At 43.5% G+C, this 19,816-nt stretch overlaps 1 protein-coding gene across 1 annotated transcript in view; it reads right to left on the minus strand.

The window, feature by feature from the left end:
* LOC130405980 (ubiquitin carboxyl-terminal hydrolase 2-like) overlaps positions 1 to 19,816 on the minus strand; it is a 99,095-nt gene that overhangs the window by 58,552 nt on the left and 20,727 nt on the right. The window contains 2 exon segments of the mRNA XM_056611334.1: positions 12,169 to 12,280; positions 15,098 to 15,221. Of these exon segments, the coding sequence (XP_056467309.1) occupies positions 12,169 to 12,280; positions 15,098 to 15,221 (236 nt within the window).

Here is a 19,816-nt window from a genome sequence, read left to right on the forward strand (position 1 = left end):
GTCTTTCCTTGGACCTGGATCTAGTCATGCAATTCGCGTGTCGGCACCATTTACGGTTTGGGCTGTGGTACCACTTCTACGGAAGGAAGTATAAGAACTAGAACTGCAAGCAGTTATGCAGGGGTCCAAGAAATGTGCATTTCGCCGGCACAACGCGAAGCATGTGTTCAAAACGCTACCGTGAACCTGTGGATACGAAGGTTTTGACTGTGGGAGGTTCGGTGTGGGAGTTATATCCCCAAACGCGTTTTGAGAACATTCCTTTGAACAGTTAGGAGATGAACTATTCCCTCGTTTATGGCGGCACCTAATGGTGACATTTTGTAGAAGATATACAATTTCCTCGTTTATTGCGCCCCCTAATGGCGAAATTTCCCGAATCTTTTACTGAACGCCAATATGCGTAGCCCCGACATGTGTGTAAAAGTTGGACTAGATCCGATGTCTGATTTTTTATTTTTTTGGATTTTGGATTTTCCACGTCTAATTTTGCTAATAAACAAATATTCAAAACGCTACCATTTCGTCGTCGAAGGTCGGATGAAAAAAGTGTTCGATAATTTCTTTGCGTGTGCGTCTGAAGATGTCGTGTGCAAAGTTTGGTGTTGATTGGTCAAGAAATGTGGGAGGAGTAGGGAAAAGGCAGTTTTGCGGTTTTCGCGATTTTGCGAAAAAAAATTATAGACGCAAATGGGCGTGGCCTATGCCAAAAGATGCGGCAGACTCAAGTGAATCTGTGTGTCTAACTCTATTGACTGTGGGAGGTTCGGTGTGGGAGTTATAGCCCCAAACGTGATTTTCTTGTTATAGCGCCACCTAGTGGCCGGCATGTCTGGATTTTGTCGTCTGCCGTCACCTAAAGGACCTGGATCTAGTCATGTAATTGGCTTGTGTGCACCATTAACGGTTTGGGCTGTGGTACCACTTCTACGGAAGGAAGTTTAAGAACTAGAACTGCAAGCAGTTATGCAGGGGTCCAAGAAGTGTGCATTTCGCCGGCACAACGCGAAGCATGTGTTCAAAAATTGAGAAACAGCGTATGCCAAAAGATGCAGCTGACTCCAGTGAATCTGTGGATATAAAGGTTTTGACTGTGGGAGCTTCGGTGTGGGAGTTATAGCCCAAAACGCGTTTTCAGAACATTCCATTGGCCAGTTAGGAGATATATTATTTCGTCGTTTATTTGCGACCCCTTGTGGCGAAATTTTCCAAGGACAATTTTCCTTTGCCAAATAACTCCCGCCCACATTAATAATTCTTGGCCATATTTTTTATATAGACTCGGGTTTGCCCCTTGATGGTTTCGAAAATTTTATTGAACGACATTAAGGTTAGCACCAACATGTCTGTAAAATTTGGACTCGTTCCAATGTCTAGTTTTGGATTTATCTGGATTTTTGATTTTCCACGTCTAATTTAGCTAATATACCAATATTCAAAACGCTACCGTTTCGTCGTCGACGGTCGGATCAAAAAACTGTCCGATAATTTCTTTGCGTGTGCGTCTGAAGATGCCGTGTGCAAAGTTTTGTGTCAATTGGTCAAGAAATGTGGGAGGAGTAGCGAAAAAACAGTTTTGCGGTTTTCGCAATTTTGCGAAAAAAAATTATAGACGCAAATGGGCGTGGCCTAGGCCAAAAGATGCAGCAGACTCCAGTGCATCTGTGTGTACAAGTTTTTGGACTCTGGGAGGTTCGGTGTGGGAGTTATAGCCCCAAACGCGTATTCCTTGGTAGGGTTTGTAGAATTTGGACTCGATCCGATGTCTACTTTTGGATTTTTTTGGATTTTTAATTTTCCACGTCTAATTTAGCTAATAAACAAATATTCAAAACTCTACCGTTTCGTCGTCGAAGGTCGGATCAAAAAACTGTTGATGATTTCTTTGCGTGTGCGTCTGAAGAAGCCGTGTGCAAAGTTTGGTGTCGATTGGTCAAGAAATGTGGGAGGAGTAGGGAAAAAACAGTTTTGCAGTTTTCGCGATTTAGCGAAAAATATTCATAGACGCAAATGGGCGTGGCCTAGGCCAAAAGATGCGGCAGACTCCAGTGAATCTGTGCGTATAACGTTTTGGAATGTGGGAGGTTCGGTGTGGGAGTTATAGCCCCAAACGCGTATTCCTTGGTATAGCGCCACCTAGTGACCGCCGTGTATGGATTTTGTTTTCTGAGTAGCGGTGCCGGACCTGGATCTAGCCATGCTATTGGCATGTCCGCACCATTTACGGTTTGGGCTGTGGGCCCACTTTTAGCGCGGGAAGTATAAAAAGAAGAAGAATCCTTACAAAAACAATAGGGATCCAACCTGTTGGCTTGGACCCCTAACTAGAACTGCAAGCAGTTATGCAGGGGTCCAAGAAATGTGCATTTCGCCGGCACAACGCGAAGCATGTGTTCAAAACAAATGGGCTTGGCCTATGCCAAAAGATGCAACTGACTCCAGTGAATCTGTGGATAGAAAGGTTTTGACTGTGGGAGGTTCGGTGTGGGAGTTATAGCCCAAAACGCGTATTCAGAACATTCCATTGGCCAATTAGGAGATATATTATTTGGTCGTTTTTTTGCACCCCCTTTTTTCCAAAATTTTTCCAAAGACAATTTTCCTTTTCCAAATAACTCCCGCCCACATTAATAATTCTTGGCCATATTTTCTATATAGACTCGGGATTGCCCCTTTATGGTTTCCCTTGAGTTTGAAGAACATTCCTCTGGCAAATTAGAAGATATACAATTTCCTCGTTAATTGCACCCCCTTATGGCGTAATTTTCCGAATTTTTTATCGAACGCCATTATGGGGAGCATCGACATGTGTCAAAAATTTGGACTTGATCCGATGTCTAATTTTTGTATTTGTTGAATATTTGCTGTTCGACGTAAAACGTAGCTAATAAACAAATATTCAAAACGCTACCGTTTCGTCGTCGAAGGTCGGATCAAAAAAGTGTTCAAAAATGTCTTTGCGTGTGCGTCTGAAGATGTCGTGTGCAAAGTTTGGTGTTGATTGGTCAAGATATGTGGGAGGAGTAGCGAAAATACAGTTTAGCGGTTTTCGCGATTTTGCGGAAAAAAATTATCGACGCAAATGGGCGTGGCCTATGCCAAAAGATGCAGCAGACTCCAGTGGATATGTAGGTACAAGTTTTTGACTGTGGGAGGTTCGGTGTGGGAGTTATAGCCCCAAACGCGTTTTCCCTTGGTATAGCGCCACCTAGTGTTCGGCGTGTCTGGATTTTGTCGTCTGCGTAGTCCGAAGAGATCTGGATCTAGTCATGCAATTCGCGTGTCGGCACCATTTACGGTTTGGGCTGTGGTCCCACTTTTAGGGAGGTAAGAATAATAACTAGAACTGCAAGCAGTTATGCAGGGGTCCAAGAAGTGTGCATTTCGCCGGCACAACGCGACAAGAAATGTGCATTTCGCCGGCACAACGCGAAGCAAGTATTCAAAACGCTACCGTGAACAACCTGTGGATATAAAGGTTTTGACTGTGAGAGGTTCAGTGTGGGAGTTTCGGCCCCAAACGCATTTTCCGCTACCGTTTAGTCGTCGACGGTTGGATCAAAATAGTTTTTACTGATTTGCAACGCAAAACATATATTCAAAACGCTACCGTTTCGTCAACGATGGTCGGATCAAAATAGTTTAGCTGATTTCTTGTAGTGTGCGTCTGAAGATGTCGTGTGCAAAGTTTGGTGTCAATTGGGCAAGAAATGTGGGAGGAGTAGCGAAAAGGCAGTTTAGCTGTTTTTGCGATTTTGCATAAAGAAAATACTGACGCAAATGGGCCTGGCCTATGCCAAAAGATGCAGCTGACTCCAGTGAATCTGTGCGTATAACGTTTTTGACTGTGGGAGCTTTGGTGTGGGAGTTATAGCCTAAAACGCGTTTTCAGAACATTCCATTGGCCAAATAGGAGATATATTATTTCGTCGTTTTTTGGCGCCGCCCTGTTGGCGAAATTTTCCAAAGACAATTTTCCTTTGCCAAATAACTCCCGCCTACATTATTAATTCTTGGCCATATTTTTTATATAGACTCGGGTTTGCCCCTTGATGGTTCCCTTATAGTTTGAAGAACATTCCTTTGGCCAATTAGAAGATATACAATTTCCTCGTTTATTGCGCCCCCTAATGGCGAAATATTCCGAATTCTTTATTGAACGCCATTAAGGGTAGCACCGACATGTGTCTAAAATTTGGACTTGATCCGACGTCTACTTTTGGTATTCTTTGAATTTTTGCGTTTTGACGTAAAACGTAGCCAATAAACAAATATTCAAAACGCTACCGTTTCGTCGTCGAAGGTCAAAAAACTGTTGATGATTCCTTTGCGTGTGCGTCTGAAGATGTCGTGTGCAAAGTTTTGTGTTGATTGGTCAAGAAATGTGGGAGGAGTAGGGAAAAAACAGTTTTGCGGTTTTCGTGATTTAGCGAAAAATATTCATGGACGCAAATGGGCGTGGCCTAGGCCAAAAGATGCAGCAGACTCCAGTGCATCTGTGTGTATAAAGTTTTGAAGGTGGGAGGTTCGGTGTGGGAGTTATAGCCCCAAACGCGTATTCCTTGGTATAGCGCCACCTAGTGGCCGGCATGTCTGGATTTTGTCGTCTGCCGTCACCTCACGGACCTGGATCTAGTCATGCAATTGGCGTGTCGGCACCATTTACGGTTTGGGCTGTGGGCACACTTTTAGTGCTGGAATAATAATAGGAATAATCCTTACAAAAACAATAGGGATCCAACCTGTTGGCTTGGACCCCTAAAAACACTACAAAAACAATAGGGATCCAACCTGTTGGCTTGGACTCCTAATAATCCTTACAAAAACAATAGGGATCCAACCTGTTGGCTTGGACCCCTAAAAATAAACACTACAAAAACAATAGGGATCCAACCTGTTGGCTTGGACCCCTAAAAATCCTTACAAAAACAATAGGGATCCAACCTGTTGGCTTGGACCCCTAATAATAATCCTTACAAAAACAATAGGGATCCAACCTGTTGGCTTGGACCCCTAATAATCCTTACAAAAACAATAGGGATCCAACCTGTTGGCTTGGACCCCTAACAATATATTGCTTTCAATGACAGTGATAATGACAGCTGTTTTTTCTGTTTTGTGTTCAATAGTTATAGCCCATGGTGCAGGTTTTTATTTTTTTATTTTCTGGCTTTTTTCTAGTTGGTAATAAACATTTAAACAATTATCCATTGTATTTGATGTTGTAGGTAGGGTAAAGTAGGTGATATTTTAGCGGTTAGCAACAGGTTAGCGATGATTCTTATTTCTCCCACAATGCATTGCATGACGTTACATGAGGTACTCCGCTTTGGGACGACAGCCGAAGCCGCTAGTGAGAGAGTGACAGTGTCAGATTATATAAGTAAATAAATAGATAGAGATAGCCTAGATATATATATATATATAGATAGATAGATAGATAGATAGATAGCATAACATAACATAACATAACATAACATAACATAACATAGATAGATAGTGAGGAATAGCATAGCATAGCATAACATAACATAGATAGATAGTGAGGGATAGCATAGCATAACATAACATAGATAGCTGATAGATCGATAGAGAGAGAGTAGATATATAAATAGATAAAATGGTTTACTACTGTGTTTGTAGCTTGAAGGGCTTGAAGGGCTCAAGCGCAGTGTTGGCCTGCTGAGGGGAAAGGACCTGCATTTGGCAACGCTGATCACGGACCGACATCGGCAGGTATTTACAATACAAATGCAGTATAGAATGTAAATATCTGAATGGCACTGAAGCTGGATGGTTGTGGTTTGCCGATGCACTGAGGGCCACAAAGGTCAATCATTCACAAAAGTTTTTTTTTTTTCCTTAGGTTGCCAAATGGGTGAGAGAGGAGCTGATCACTGAAGGGACACGGCCTTATTTTGATGTGTGGCACATTGCCAAAAGTATGTATCCATTGTTGGAACCTTGAAGCAGTTTTTGTTAGTGCATATCAATTAATAACATTTGTTCTAAAACAGGTCTGGGGAAGGCATTGGATGCAGCATCCAAAGAGTGTGACCAACTACAGTTGTGGAGGCCAGCTATAGCGAATCACCTCTATAAGACTGCAGCCTCAACCCCAGATGGCAACCCAGCGGTCATGGAGGCCAAATGGAGAAGTTTAGTCAACCACATCCAGGACATCCATGACCATGACACCCCTGCCTTCTCCAGTTGTGCCCATGGCCCTCTAGACGGAGATCAGCGCAACAAAGAGTGGCTGGACCCAGGTACAGTACTGGTATTATGCACGCTCTACAGTTTTGTAGTATTTGCTGTCTTTGAGAAATTGTCTGGATGCTTTGACATGTGACCTTTGTGATGAAATTATTTTTTCATTCCCTGGCAATCTCATAACATTCTGTTTACTGTTTATGTTTGCTATAATTCATATGCAGGACAATTTCATGTGTGTTTCCATTAAAAAAGGAATTCTGTCTGTCTATCTATCTTCCTGTCTATTTGTACGTTTTCCGTCTGCGTGTTTGTCTGCCTCCCTGCCTACCTGTCTTGGTCTTTGCAGGCTCATTGGCAGCAGTAAAGTTGGAGAACATAATGATGAGGACTGCCTTACTGAAATATGTTCGACAGCTGTCTCCACAGCACCAGACCTTCTCCCTTGAGGCTTACCACTCCCTCATCTTGCACTTCGCGACCAAGCACACAGGGTTTTCATACCTTGGGATGTATAGCAGGTCAGTGCTATCCAATGGAATAACACTGCCAATTATTATGTATTTTATAGTAATAATAGTACCTATTAACATGCCTATTGTAGTATTTTGTCATACATACACCAAGTTTCAAAGGTTTTCTCAAATGTGTTATTTTGTAGGCTTCTCTTAGCGGCGCTGCATTATAATCACAATACCAATCGCGAGACAGCACGGAGAAGTGACGGGATGGAGTACTGTGTGCGGTATCCGCGCTTCAGAAAAGGTGCCCATGTGGTGCATCCCATCAAAGAGGCAGCCTCATACGGTAAGCAGTGTCATGCAGTTCTATCATATTTTGAGATGGCGCACGAGACATCGGTGATCAGTGACAATGATCTTTATAAAGCAATATTATTATTATTATTATAATTAATATTATTATTATTATGTCTGCAGGTTATGCAACATCATTAATGAAGGCCCTTCGGGAGAGCTATGCCAATTCACCCGCGGTTCTTCGAGAGGTTAGCGCCAATTTGTCCTCCCATGCACCCGCCCCCATCGCCAAATCCTTCGAACAGATTCCTAAGGAGGAGGTCAGCCTCTACCTAGCCCGGCAGTCACGCTTCAAGAAAACCTAATTTCACATTATTCTTTTTTTCCACAGACAAGTCCAATGATTTAGTTGTGAGTATTTATTTTAGTTGTTAGTTATCTTCTAACCTTCTGTCCCTGTCATCTCATTTGGTGGTGGTTTCCTGCATGCTGCATGTTTTGTTTTTTGTTTTTGTGCTGTTGCTGTTTTTTACTTTGCACAAAATCATTACTTTTTTTCGTCAATAGGTGCCAATAATTGTCGCTGTACCCCATTCAAGGGGTCCTGAATGCTGCATGTCTGCTCCTCTGTCTGTGTGCTTGGTTTTTCTTTGTTTTTGTTATTATTTGCATGAAATTTCTTTGTATGCAATTCAAAATAATTTACCAATCATTTTACCTGTGCCTTGTCAACCTCTGTGTGCGGTGTTGTCTGGGCTCACTGTGTGTTTGCTTGATGTGCTTTTGCATGTATCACTGCATGTATGCATGCATGAAATAGTGTGTGTGTGTGTGTGTGTGTGTGTGTGTGTGTGTGTGTGTGTGTGTGTGTGTGTGTGTGTGTGTGTGTGTGTGTGTGTGTGTGTGTGTGTGAGAGAGAGTGTGAGAGAAAGAGAACCATCAGCTGACCCTCAGGTATGACCACACTATTGCAGAATTAATTAGAATAAGAATTAAACATCAGTGTTCCTTGTATGTTTTGTGCCTAACCATTTTTTTATATCGATCTTTTTAACTTCCAACCTCTGTCTTTGTTCAGTAACCATTACAAGCAATTCCAATCAACTGTTTTTTTTTTATCCAAAATTCATGTGTTCTGTGTACTTTATAACATTTTAAGGGCAATTGAGCGATCACAACAGAATAAGCATAACAATTATTTTTATTCATTTTCATCCAAACGAGGCCATTGAAAGACCTGATAGGTCTGGTCACCACTCTGGAATTGTTGTCCGATGGTTGAAACCACACAAGAGGGTAGAGGCTTCCTTATACTCCTGCCTGAAATGCCATAAGCCCAGCGTATAGCCTGCCTGTACGCAGTGTACAGGCAGGCATTGTTTCTTATGCATGTTTATTGTGTATGCAACACATCTCCTGTCACCTATAACTGTTGGTTCAAAGGACTCAGTGTCAAAAGATTGGTAAAGTAAACATAAACCATGAACATACTCGTGCGTGCTGGCTTGAAGGGGACCATGATCCTGCCTGAAAACTACGAAAACTGAACTTTAACACCATTTTGGAGACATTTCTAACTTTATACATATTTTGAGTGCTTTATGTACCCATTCATCGAAACTTCCGGTTAACCTTTCCTGCACCATGGGCTTTAATGAGTGCAACATCCATAGTGATTTTGATACAAAGTGATGATAAGTGGGAGTATTTATAGAAAATATTTGCGAACGTTCGTATTTAAGCGGGAATCATTTTCATTTGCTCTCTACTACCAATCTAACCCACCACGTTTTTGAAATCGTCACATACACAAACTCAACGACAAGACGAGGGATAAATGACAAGGGATATATCTCTTGTCTTTTATCCCTCTATTCCCACTATTCCCCACTATTCACGGAGCCTGAGGTTAATCATTTTTAAATAAATAGTCTGGATAGATAGATAGCCTAGTCAAGTCTTTATTAATACCAAACGACACAAATAGTCGGGAATTCATTGACGTGATTCGGCTCACACAGGACAGTAGCCTTCAAGACCACACAGAACAAGGGAGACAAGTCTGACTGGACATACACAAAATACATCACATTAAAACTACACACGTAGATGGATGGATGGATGGATGGAAGGACAGACAGACAGACAGACAGACAGACAGACAGACAGACAGACAGACAGACAGACAGACAGACAGACAGACAGACAGATAGATAAATATGTTCCATTATTTGCCTTGCGGAGTCAGCCAGTCCTGTGAGCGTATGCAAATTAGCCATGTGCGCCAATGTCAATATGTTTGATGAATTAGTGCAGATCATGATGCAGATGCAGATCAGTGAAACATATTTTAATTAGCCTACTACAGCACGCAATGTGTTTTTGTTCTTGGTTGTAATTACATTTTTAGGAGTTTTTTAGATATATATTGGAGGGGAATCACCGTCCTACTTGCTGTGTCGAAGCACTTTATCCAACAAGCAAAACCGTCTCTCTCACTCTTTGATATGGCTGTCTGTACTAAAAGCATACGGCTCCTTTAAATGCATCTGCAAAATTGAATTGTACGCCATGAGCGACTTGAGCGACAAAAGCGAACAGAAATATTTGCAGCGATACTTTATGAGCGACCAAAGCATCTTTGCAGCGCAATTCGCTTCTGGTGTGAACGTACAGTGAGTGAGTGAAGGTAGTGCGTTGAGCGAGTGGAGTGAGGTGAGCGCAATTAGTGAGTGAGTTAGTCAGTACGTTTACATGCACAGCTTAATCAGATTAAGGCTATAGTTCGATTATGCTCCTCAATCGGACAACTACAATTGTCTGAGTATACATGGCGGTGAGAAAATCGATTCATTGGCCGAAGCATTTCTTTCCCCGGTACGATAGGTGGCGCTGTGCCCATTTCAACTAGTGGTAATAGAGCCACCGGTTGACTCAGGCCGCCACAGCATTCGAGAAGGATGTTTTCAGTAGACAGCTGGCAGTTCACTTTCTCCGACGCTCCATTGTTCCGGTCGTATGCGGTCGTATGCGGTCGTATGCGATCACCTCCGGCGGCGGAGCAGCGGGAGGAGTCCAGCCGGAGGAGTCCGCATACGACCAAGAGCACGGAACAATGGAGCGTCGGAGAAATGGACCCGAAGTGAACTGACAGCTGTCCCGCATAAAGCAACAATCCCTTTATCCTCTATGTCGCGTTTCAATATGGACTTCAGAGAGTCAAAGCCAAAGTTCCTTTACCCCAATTCCTTCTCCACCATGGCCGAGATAACCCTCACTACAAGTCTTTACGTGTTGCTGAAGTACCAGAGAGTAGGAGAACCTGACGCATTCTTTAAGATTCATAATATCAGAGAATATCCCCGTCAGTTCGGCCGCGGCGCAATGAATGAATAAAGATCGTAAAAAAACATTTATTTTGACAGATGTGCCCGAAGTTACTACTTTTAGGGATGTGCATTTCTGGCAAAAAATACTACTCGATATTTGCTGAGAAGTATTCGAATAATATTCGAAAATTGGTCAATCAAAAACCCCCACGCACGCACAGACCTCGGATACACGCACACACAATGGAACAAGGAGACGCTTTTAAGATTTGCATGAAATCAATCAGTTTTTTTTCAACAACTGCGCCATCAACATTCAACATCAAAATTATTTCAACGTGGGCTTAGGCAGATAGACCTACACGCGCCGAAAACGGATCGCTATTTATTTATTTATTTTACTGAACACAGCCTCCATAACGGTGAACTAGACACGTCAAAAATATAACTTCACACGGTGTGTCTTTTTACAATTTATTCGTTACCAGCATTCGTAGTGTTGCACAGCAGAGAAATAGTCCGCCAAAGACGTTGACGTCGCTTAGCAACCGAGGACGCTATTCACCATCGGAAGTTGTAAAGGCCTATGCAAGTCAACGGAGCGTCAACAGCATTGAGAAGAGCCGTGTAATAAATAACGACAGTCACATTCATTATTCGATATTCTACGTGACTCAGACTATTTGACGATCGTTGCCCATCCCTAACTAACAACCTTGTTGATGACCAACATTTAGAAAGACATCTAGGCCTACTTTTAATTCATCCTTGGGTGTAATCGAAGTGTTACACGTGTTACGAGAGTGGCGTATGTGTGTGCGCGAGAATGTCTGTGTGTGTGTGTGTGTGTGTGTGTGTGTGTGTGTGTGTGTGTGTGTGTGTGTGTGTGTGTGTGTGTGTGTGAGTGTGTGAGAGTGACGTCAGCCAATGAGTCGACGAATGAGTGAACGAGCGATTGAGCGAGTCAGTCTAGGAGGAATTAAACGAATCCGGTTGTGTTCTTCGAGTTACGTGTACTGTTAAATAAAGTACCAAACGCCAAGAATCTGTGCCCGTGTCTTCCGACCTATAAACAGACCCACTGCCGATTATAGTGAAGGTTGTTAACCCCGAAAGGACATCGGCCCTGGAGGGAACGTTTCCCCTGTGCTCCCCGACTACGGTCTGAGAGCTAAGGAACAGGAAAGGTGTAACACACGTTTCCTGCTGTCGGCTCCCAGACCGTAGTCGAGGAGCACAGGAGAGACGTTCCCTCCAGGGCCGATGTTCTCTCGGGGGTAACACCCTTCACTTTGACCGGCAGTGGATCTGCTTATAGGTCGGAATGAAGCGGCCACCGATTATTGATAGGCTGGGTACTTTATTCGTAGTTCCACTAACTTAACAGTACACTTCTTTTGCATAGACACAACCAGACTCGTTCATTCACTAAACTGACATGCGCAACCGCTCGCTCTCCTTGCTCGTCCCTGTTTTTCGACAGCGACAACAACATGACTATCGTCTCCTTATACTTCCGGGTCACGGCCCCAGAGAAATGTCTCGAGCATGCGCAGAACGCAAAATCCAAATCCATGCGATCAGACCTGATACATGCACACTTAATTCGACTTATCTAGGTGATCAAACAATCAAATTATCAAACAATGAAATTATCTAGGTGTCTTAATTCGACTATGAGTAACTCGATTCATTTCGATTATAGTTTGACTAAGGTGTATACATGCATCTTAATAATCCAATCATAGTTGGACTAAACCAATAATTCGATTTTCTTGAGGGTCATGTAAACGCACTGAGTGATTGGAGTGTGTGAGAACAGAGTGTATGAGTGAGTGTCTTTTTGTGGGTCAGGGTGTTGAACATACTTGTATCCTACGAATCTGGGTGCGTATCTCTGGATTTGAGTCTTGAACTCAGACGGGCTGACAGCATCGCTGTTGGACGACATCCACATGGTCTGGAGCAGCTTGGCAAATTCTGCCCAAACACACACACACACACACACACACACACACACACACACACACACACACACACACACACACACACACACACACACACACACGCATTAGCAGTTGAAACACTTTTGATTTACTTTCTATGTTTGTGCGTGTGTGTGTGGGGTCATTGTTTCCCTCTGTTTATGGATGCTTGGGTGTCTTATTCATGCATAGGCTTCTTTATGAATAAATGTATGTATGTATTGCACAGTGCCCTATACCACGAAGCTCGCTGAACATACCCAGGCTTTCTTGGGAAAACCTGGCTCGACAGAGCCGCAACTCGCAATCAGAGTTAAATGGTACCACGAAGCTCACTTTAGATTCAATTAGTTTAACCAGGTTTTCCGCTTTAGGTTCAGTGCGCGTTCACGTGAAAGGGGCGTTTTTTGCGTCATTTTTCTCACCTTTACGATAGATCAAGCAGTCTATATGCGTATAAGTGAAAATATTCTGCATATTGTCTGTAAAATAACTATGCCAAATGCAGAATTGTTTGCCATTAATCCAAATAGAATGATGATGATTTAAAAATGCATATGCAACGTCCATCCTGCCTTATTCTATCATTTAGGGAATTCACTTTAAATACACCCTATTTAAGAAATGTATGGCATGTTTTCGACCGCTGAGTGGTAGCGGCTCTAGCGTAATGGATTGGTATAATGGTGCGGCCACACCAAACGCATATCTCGCATAATTTTTACGCGCATAACACGCGTAAAATGTTGCTTGACCATTTTGTGTCAAAAATGGGCATACGCTCCTAACGCGCCTACGCTCCTAACGCGCCTAGATGAGTCCATGTCCATGCAAGTGAACGGAGCGTTCCCTCTTCGTCATAACTATCAAACCAAACATCCTTCACATTCACAGAGCGAACATTACGAAAGTAAAATGCACATTTCTCACTAAAAATGTTTCCATAAACGCATTTAATGGCGTAACTATGTTACTATTTCCACCCAGAATAAAGAAAGTTGTCGGCCGTGGCTGCGCTGGAGTCCGAGGTAGGAAACCCAAACGCCGCCGTGTTTGGGTGATAGAGTTTAGATCGGGTTAGATTAAATAATCTCGGCTATAAATAACAATAATCGGGTTAAATAACTTCACATGGTGTGTCTGGTGTGTTTCCAGCATTCGTAGTGTTGATCAGCAGATATATAGTCCGCCAAGACGTTGAGGTTGCTTAGTAACCAGAGACTCTGTCCATGCAAGTGAACGGAGCGTTCCCTCTTCATCATAACTATCAAACCAAACATCCTTCACATTCACCGAGCGAACATTATGAGTAAAATGCACATTTCTCGCTAAAAATGTTTCCATAAAAGCATTTAATGGCGTAACTATGTTACTATTTCCACACAGAATAAAGAAAGATGTCGGCCGTATGCTTCTGTCCAAGCTCACTACACTCTGCCAGTGACGTCGGGTCAAGCTCAACGCTTATTGGGCAACGCGGCTAATCGTCATGCGTATGAGCGTAAAAAGTTACATTTTTTGAACTCTTGAAATGTACGCGCGTATATATACGCGCGTTACGCGCGTAAATATACACGCCTCATACGAGCGTTACGCGCGTAAAATGTTGCTTTAGCGCATGTAACGCGTGTACGCGTCTCATACGCGCGTAAACCAATGGTTCCCTATGGAAAAATTGACGATTTTATACGCGAGGTACGCCGGTAACGCGTTTGGTGTGGCCGCACCTTAAGACCCGAACGCCAGCGACCGGGGTTAAATTTCGCCGGACTTTCATCATGCATTTTACCCCCATAGATGTGGTGCCAGCACGGCCTTGAAAATATGGGTTCAAGTTCGAAATAAGCACAAAAATATAATTCCATAAGCTTTAGTGAATAAGTATTCCATATGCATGAGAATTAAGACTTTTTAAGCTTCACATAAATTTGCATCACTTGGGAGTCGAACCCCCCGCGCAGAAATTCAAGACTGACGCGCTACCTCCACTCTAGCACACTGTCACGGAGACACAATGCGCAACAGTAATCGTTGTCTACATAAGGTCCAAAAGGACGATCAAATAACGAACACCCTCTGATGAGAATCTGTATCTCTCATGAAGAACCCCAATTTCGTTGTTTGCACAATGACAATAAAGTCTGAAATCTGAATATCGTCAGACAATGCCAAAGGATCGGTTCTGTCCCGTAAAACCCTCTGTCTCCGGAGAGACGCCTGTACGAGAAGTGCGCCGGGGTCCATGGGAACACCCACAAATGGTGACGCCATTGTCAGAGGAGGGGCTAGGAAGCTGCGCACGCCGATTTAAGTAGCCGATCTCCGGCTAGACTAAGCCGAAAAACTGCTCCCGTCCTGATACAGCGACGCTAAAAGAGATGGACTTTCGTGGTACAACTAACCCAGGCTTGGAGCTCAACATACCTCGCTAACCCTCTAAGCGAGCTTCGTGGTACAGGGCCCAGGTGTGTTAGGCATATGTTGGATTGTTTAGGCATGTGTGGCTGTGTGCATTCATGAGTGTGTTTATGCATGCAGGTTGTGTTTAAGCATGCACAGGTGTTTTTGTGCATGCATAGGTGTGTTTATGTGCCGGTATGTTAATGGGTGTGTGGGTGTGTTATGCATGCAGGTGTTTTATGCATCTGTGGTTAGGTTTATGCATGGTTGTGTTAGGCATGTCCAGGCGTGTTTATCAATACGTGGTTGTGTTATGCATTTGCAGGTGAGTTGATGCTGTGTGGGTGCGTTATGCATTTGCAGGTGAGTTGATGCTGTGTGGGTATGTTATATGTGCGTGGGCCTTTCTTACCTTCCATGAGGGCTGTGTTGGTGCGGCTGTTGTTGTTAAGGTCTCTGCGGTGCGAGTTGTGCAGGCAGTAGTCTCTCAGACTGTGTGTGTTGCTAAGACACTGCAGGATGCTATTCATAAAACACTGCACGTGCAAGCACACGTACAGATACGCAAACACACACACAAACATAAGAAAGATAAAGGGATACACATATTAAACACATTTAATTAACACATTATAATATGTCAATACATTTGTTTGTATGAACAACTTTGAATGCTAATTTTTTTCTGATTTAATTTATAATGGTGAAAGCCCTATAACATTCCTCAGAAAAGTCTGACAACTTGGACAAATCTAAACTCCCCCTTACACCCTCCCACCGACACAGCTCTTAACAGAAAATTGTTGGTATGTTGTTGTAATGTTATTCAACAATGGCCAAATGGCTTGGAAGACAGACCAATCGTAGTCATCACATGTGTGTGCATAGGACAAAGCAGATCAGACCAGGGGGGTATACCACGAAGCTCGCTGAACATACCCAGGCTTTCTTGGGAAAACCTGGCTCGACAGAGCCGCAACTCGCAATCAGAGTTAAATGGTACCACGAAGCTCACTTTAGATTCAATTAGTTGAACCAGGTTTTCCGCTTTAGGTTCAGTGCGCGTTCACGTGAAAGGGGCGTTTTTTGCGTCATTTTTCTCACCTTTACGATAGATCAAGCAGTCTATATGCGTAGAAGTGAAAAGATTCTGCATATTGTCTATAAAATAACTATGCCAAATGCAGAATTTTTCGCCATTAATCCAAATAGAATGATGATGATTTAAAAATGCATAAGCAACGTCCATCCTGCCTTATTCTATCATTTAGGGAATTCACTTTAAATACACCCAATTTAAGAAATGGGTGTATTTCAACAGCTGAGATGTAGCGGCTGTAGCGTAGTGGATTAGTATAAGACCCGAACGCCAGCGACCGGGGTTCAAATTCGCCGGTCTATCATCATGCATTTTACCCCCATAGATGTGGTGCCAGCACGGCCTTGAAAATATGGGTTCAAGTTCGAAATAAGCACAAAAATATAATTCCATAAGCTTTAGTGAATAAGTATTCCATATGCATGAGAATTGGGACTTTTTAAGCTTCACATAATTTCGCGTCACTTGGGAGTCGAACCCCCCGCGCAGAAATTCAAGAGTGACGCGCTACCTCCACTCTAGCACTCTGTCACGGAGACACAATGCGCAACAGTAATCATTGTCTACATAAGGTCCAAAAGGACGATCAAATAACGAACACCCTCTGATGAGAATCTGTATCTCTCATGAAGAACCCCAATTTCGTTGTTTGCACAATGACAATAAAGTCTGAAATCGGAATATCGTCAGACAATGCCAAGGGATCGGTTCTGTCCCGTAAAACCCTCTGTCTCCGGAGAGACGCCTGTACGAGAAGTGCGCCGAGGTCCACGGGAACACCCACAAATGGTGACGACATTGTCAGAGGAGGGGCTAGGAAGCTGCGCACGCCGATTTAAGTAGCCGATCTCCGGCTAGACTAAGGTTGAATCTCATTCCTTTGCTCCAAGGAAAATCTCAGCCCTAGCCCTCGCTGTTGCGCGTTCACGCGCCGTGGAGCCATGTCCCAATACCAGTTTAAAGGTAGCTTAAGGGGTAAGGGGGAGGGCTAACATCCCCTCAAAATTGCGATTTTCGATGGGCACACTCAAAGCGCTTCAGTTCTGACTTGCTCCCACAATACCTTGCGAGAAAACGGAAAATCAAGAAATATCCTAGACAAGATGGAGGGCGAAAAGATGCGACAGGATTTGAAAAACACAAATGTAAGTGTTTTCTCTGTAATTAACTACTACCATTTTATTAATTATACTCTGCAGCCTGGCCTCTCGGAAGATCGCGAAAGTCCGCGGCCGGGCTTCTGACCCCGGTCCTCGGCTGGTCTGCAGAGCCCGATCACGGTCTCTGCAGCCCGGCCGTCGACCAGGGTCGGGCGGCCCGTGGTCGGGGAGCTGCGGGGCACATGTCGTATGATATCCAGATCTTCCATGTTCTAGTGACTCCAAGTTAAAAATAAGCTTTATACTAATATATTATATGATATTAGTAATATTCTATAAGTATTATTATATATACTAATATATTATATTATATTAGTAATATTACATGGTTAATCAATGTATTTTTTGGCAGTACTATATTGTGTACATAGCTATTATATATTGTACATAACATATGGCCATATCACCCAGTTCTGGCATATAATTCCTAATTCCTTCTAATTCGTTTTCTTTCAGGACATCGTTGAGTCCACTGCCACCAGCCCCCCCACCTCTCCCTCATGCTCCTCCACCACAGGCACCTCTTCCACCACCCCAGACACCCCTTCCAAGAGGAGAGTGCCAGGGAGCAGGCGAGGCATGAGGAGAGCGAGGCAAAGTTGGCGGAATGGTGGAGAAGATGTGATTCTCCACCATTCTCTCAAAAGCTGAGAGAGTGTGTGTGTGTGTGTATTTTTAGGTGTGCGTGTGTGTGTATTTTTAGATGTGTGGTTCAGTGTTTCTTATTTAAATAAAGTGTTTCTTCTAAAGTGTTCTTGTTCTTAACTGATTATTATCTAAGGGTGCACTCACACTAGGCCATCTGGCCGTGGCCGTTTTAGCACCTAACCGTGCTCAAATCTGCCAGTGTGAGTGTGGCCAGTCTGGCCAGGCCGGGCCAATTTGGCCACTTGGGAGAGGTGTGCTGCTACGGCACGGGCCGCTACGGTACAGATGCTAATGAGCCGACACGCGCACACGCACAGCTACGCAACCTGAGCTGGATGACGTATAGTCAATGCGACGACCACGGACATAATAAAGGCGACGAGCCTTCTTTCCCATTAAACGGTAAACATCGCGTCAAGCGGTTCAACTGTTGGTGTGTTCTCTGTGTTGTTGTCCATTGTTGTTAAAACTCTGACTGGCGGCAGACTTTATTATGGTCCATGCAGCGGACGCTTGGTGATGACGTATTACGACGTGATGACGTATGTACAAGAGCCTTCCGTGGCCAGGCCACAGCTGCGACGGCCAACGGCCACGGCCAGATGGCCTAGTGTGAGGGCAGGCCAGAGAACAATGGGGCCATTTGAGCACGGTTAGGTGTGAAAACGGCCAACGGCCACGGCCAGATGGCCTAGGCCCTTTCCCATTTCTTTGCTACATAGAAAATCTCAACCCTAGCCCTCGCTGTTGCGCGTTCACGCGCCGTGGAGTCACGTCCCAATACTGTTTAAATGTAGCTTAAGGGGTAGGGGGGAGGGCTAACATCCCCTCAAAATTGAGATTTTCGATGGGCACCCTCAAAGCGCTTCAGTTCTGACTTGCTCCCACAATACCTTGCGAGAAAACGGAAAATCAAGAAATATCCTAGACAAGATGGAGGACGAAAAGATGCGACAGGATTGGAAAAACACAAATGTAAGTATTTTCTCTGTAATTAACTAGTAATTATTTTATTAATTATACTCTGCAGCCCGGCCGCGAGCTTCGAAGCCCGGCCGCGGACTCTCGGAAGTCTGTGGCCGATTTTCGCGGAAGATCGCGAAAGTCCCCGGCCGACTTGCGCAGGCTGCCCGACCCCGGTTCTCGGCCGGGATGCATGCCCGATCACGAGCTCTGCAGCCCGGCCGTCGACCGGGCTGCAGACCGGGCTGCAGACGGGGCTGCAGACCGGGCTCATACGACCGGGCTGGATATCATGTCGTATGATATCCAGATCTTCCATGTTCTAGTGACTCCAGGTTAAAAATAAGCTTTACTATACTAATATATTATATTAGATTAGATTAGATTAGATTAGATTAGGCTTTATTGATCCTTTTGGGATGACTCCCTCAAGGAAATTGATTGTCCAGTAGCTTACAGAAAGAAACGCAACACAATATTAAATTATATACAATATAAGATAAACAATACACTCTAAGATAACTATAAAAAGTAAAATAAAAAGTAAAAAGTAAACAATAATTATAATATAAGATAAGATAAACAATAAACTCTTAACTAACTAACTATAAAAAGTAAACAAAAACAGTAAACAGTAAACAATAAACTCTTAGCTAATATAGAAAGTAATATTAGTAATATTATTAGTTATTAATTATTAATAATCTATAAGTAATATATACCTACTCATATATATATTATATTAGTAATATTCTATAAGTATTATTATACTAAGATATTATATTATATTAGTAATATGACATGGTTAATCAATGTATTTTTTGGCAGTACTATATTGTGTACATAGCTTTATATATTGTACATAACATATGGCCATATCAACCAGTTCTGGCATATAATTCCTAATTCCTTCTTATTCGTTTTCTTTCAGGACTTCGTTGAGTCCACTGCCACCAGCCCCCCCCACCTCTCCCTCATGCTCCTCCACCCCAGGCACCTCTTCCACCACCCCAGACACCCCTTCCAAGAGGAGAGTGCCAGGGAGCAGGCGAGGCATGAGGAGAGCGAGGCAAAGTTGGCGAAATGGTGGAGAAGATGTGATTCTCCACCATTCTCTCAAAAGCTGAGAGAGAGTGTGTGTGTGTGTGTGTGTGTGTGTGTGTGTGTGTGTGTGTGTGTGTGTGTGTGTGTGTGTGTGTGTGTGTGTGTGTGTGTGTGTGTGTGTGTGTATTTTTAGGTGTGTGTTTGTGTGTATTTTTAG

Source organism: Gadus chalcogrammus, chromosome 16 (assembly GCF_026213295.1).
Source record: "Gadus chalcogrammus isolate NIFS_2021 chromosome 16, NIFS_Gcha_1.0, whole genome shotgun sequence".
NCBI lineage: Eukaryota > Metazoa > Chordata > Actinopteri > Gadiformes > Gadidae > Gadus > Gadus chalcogrammus.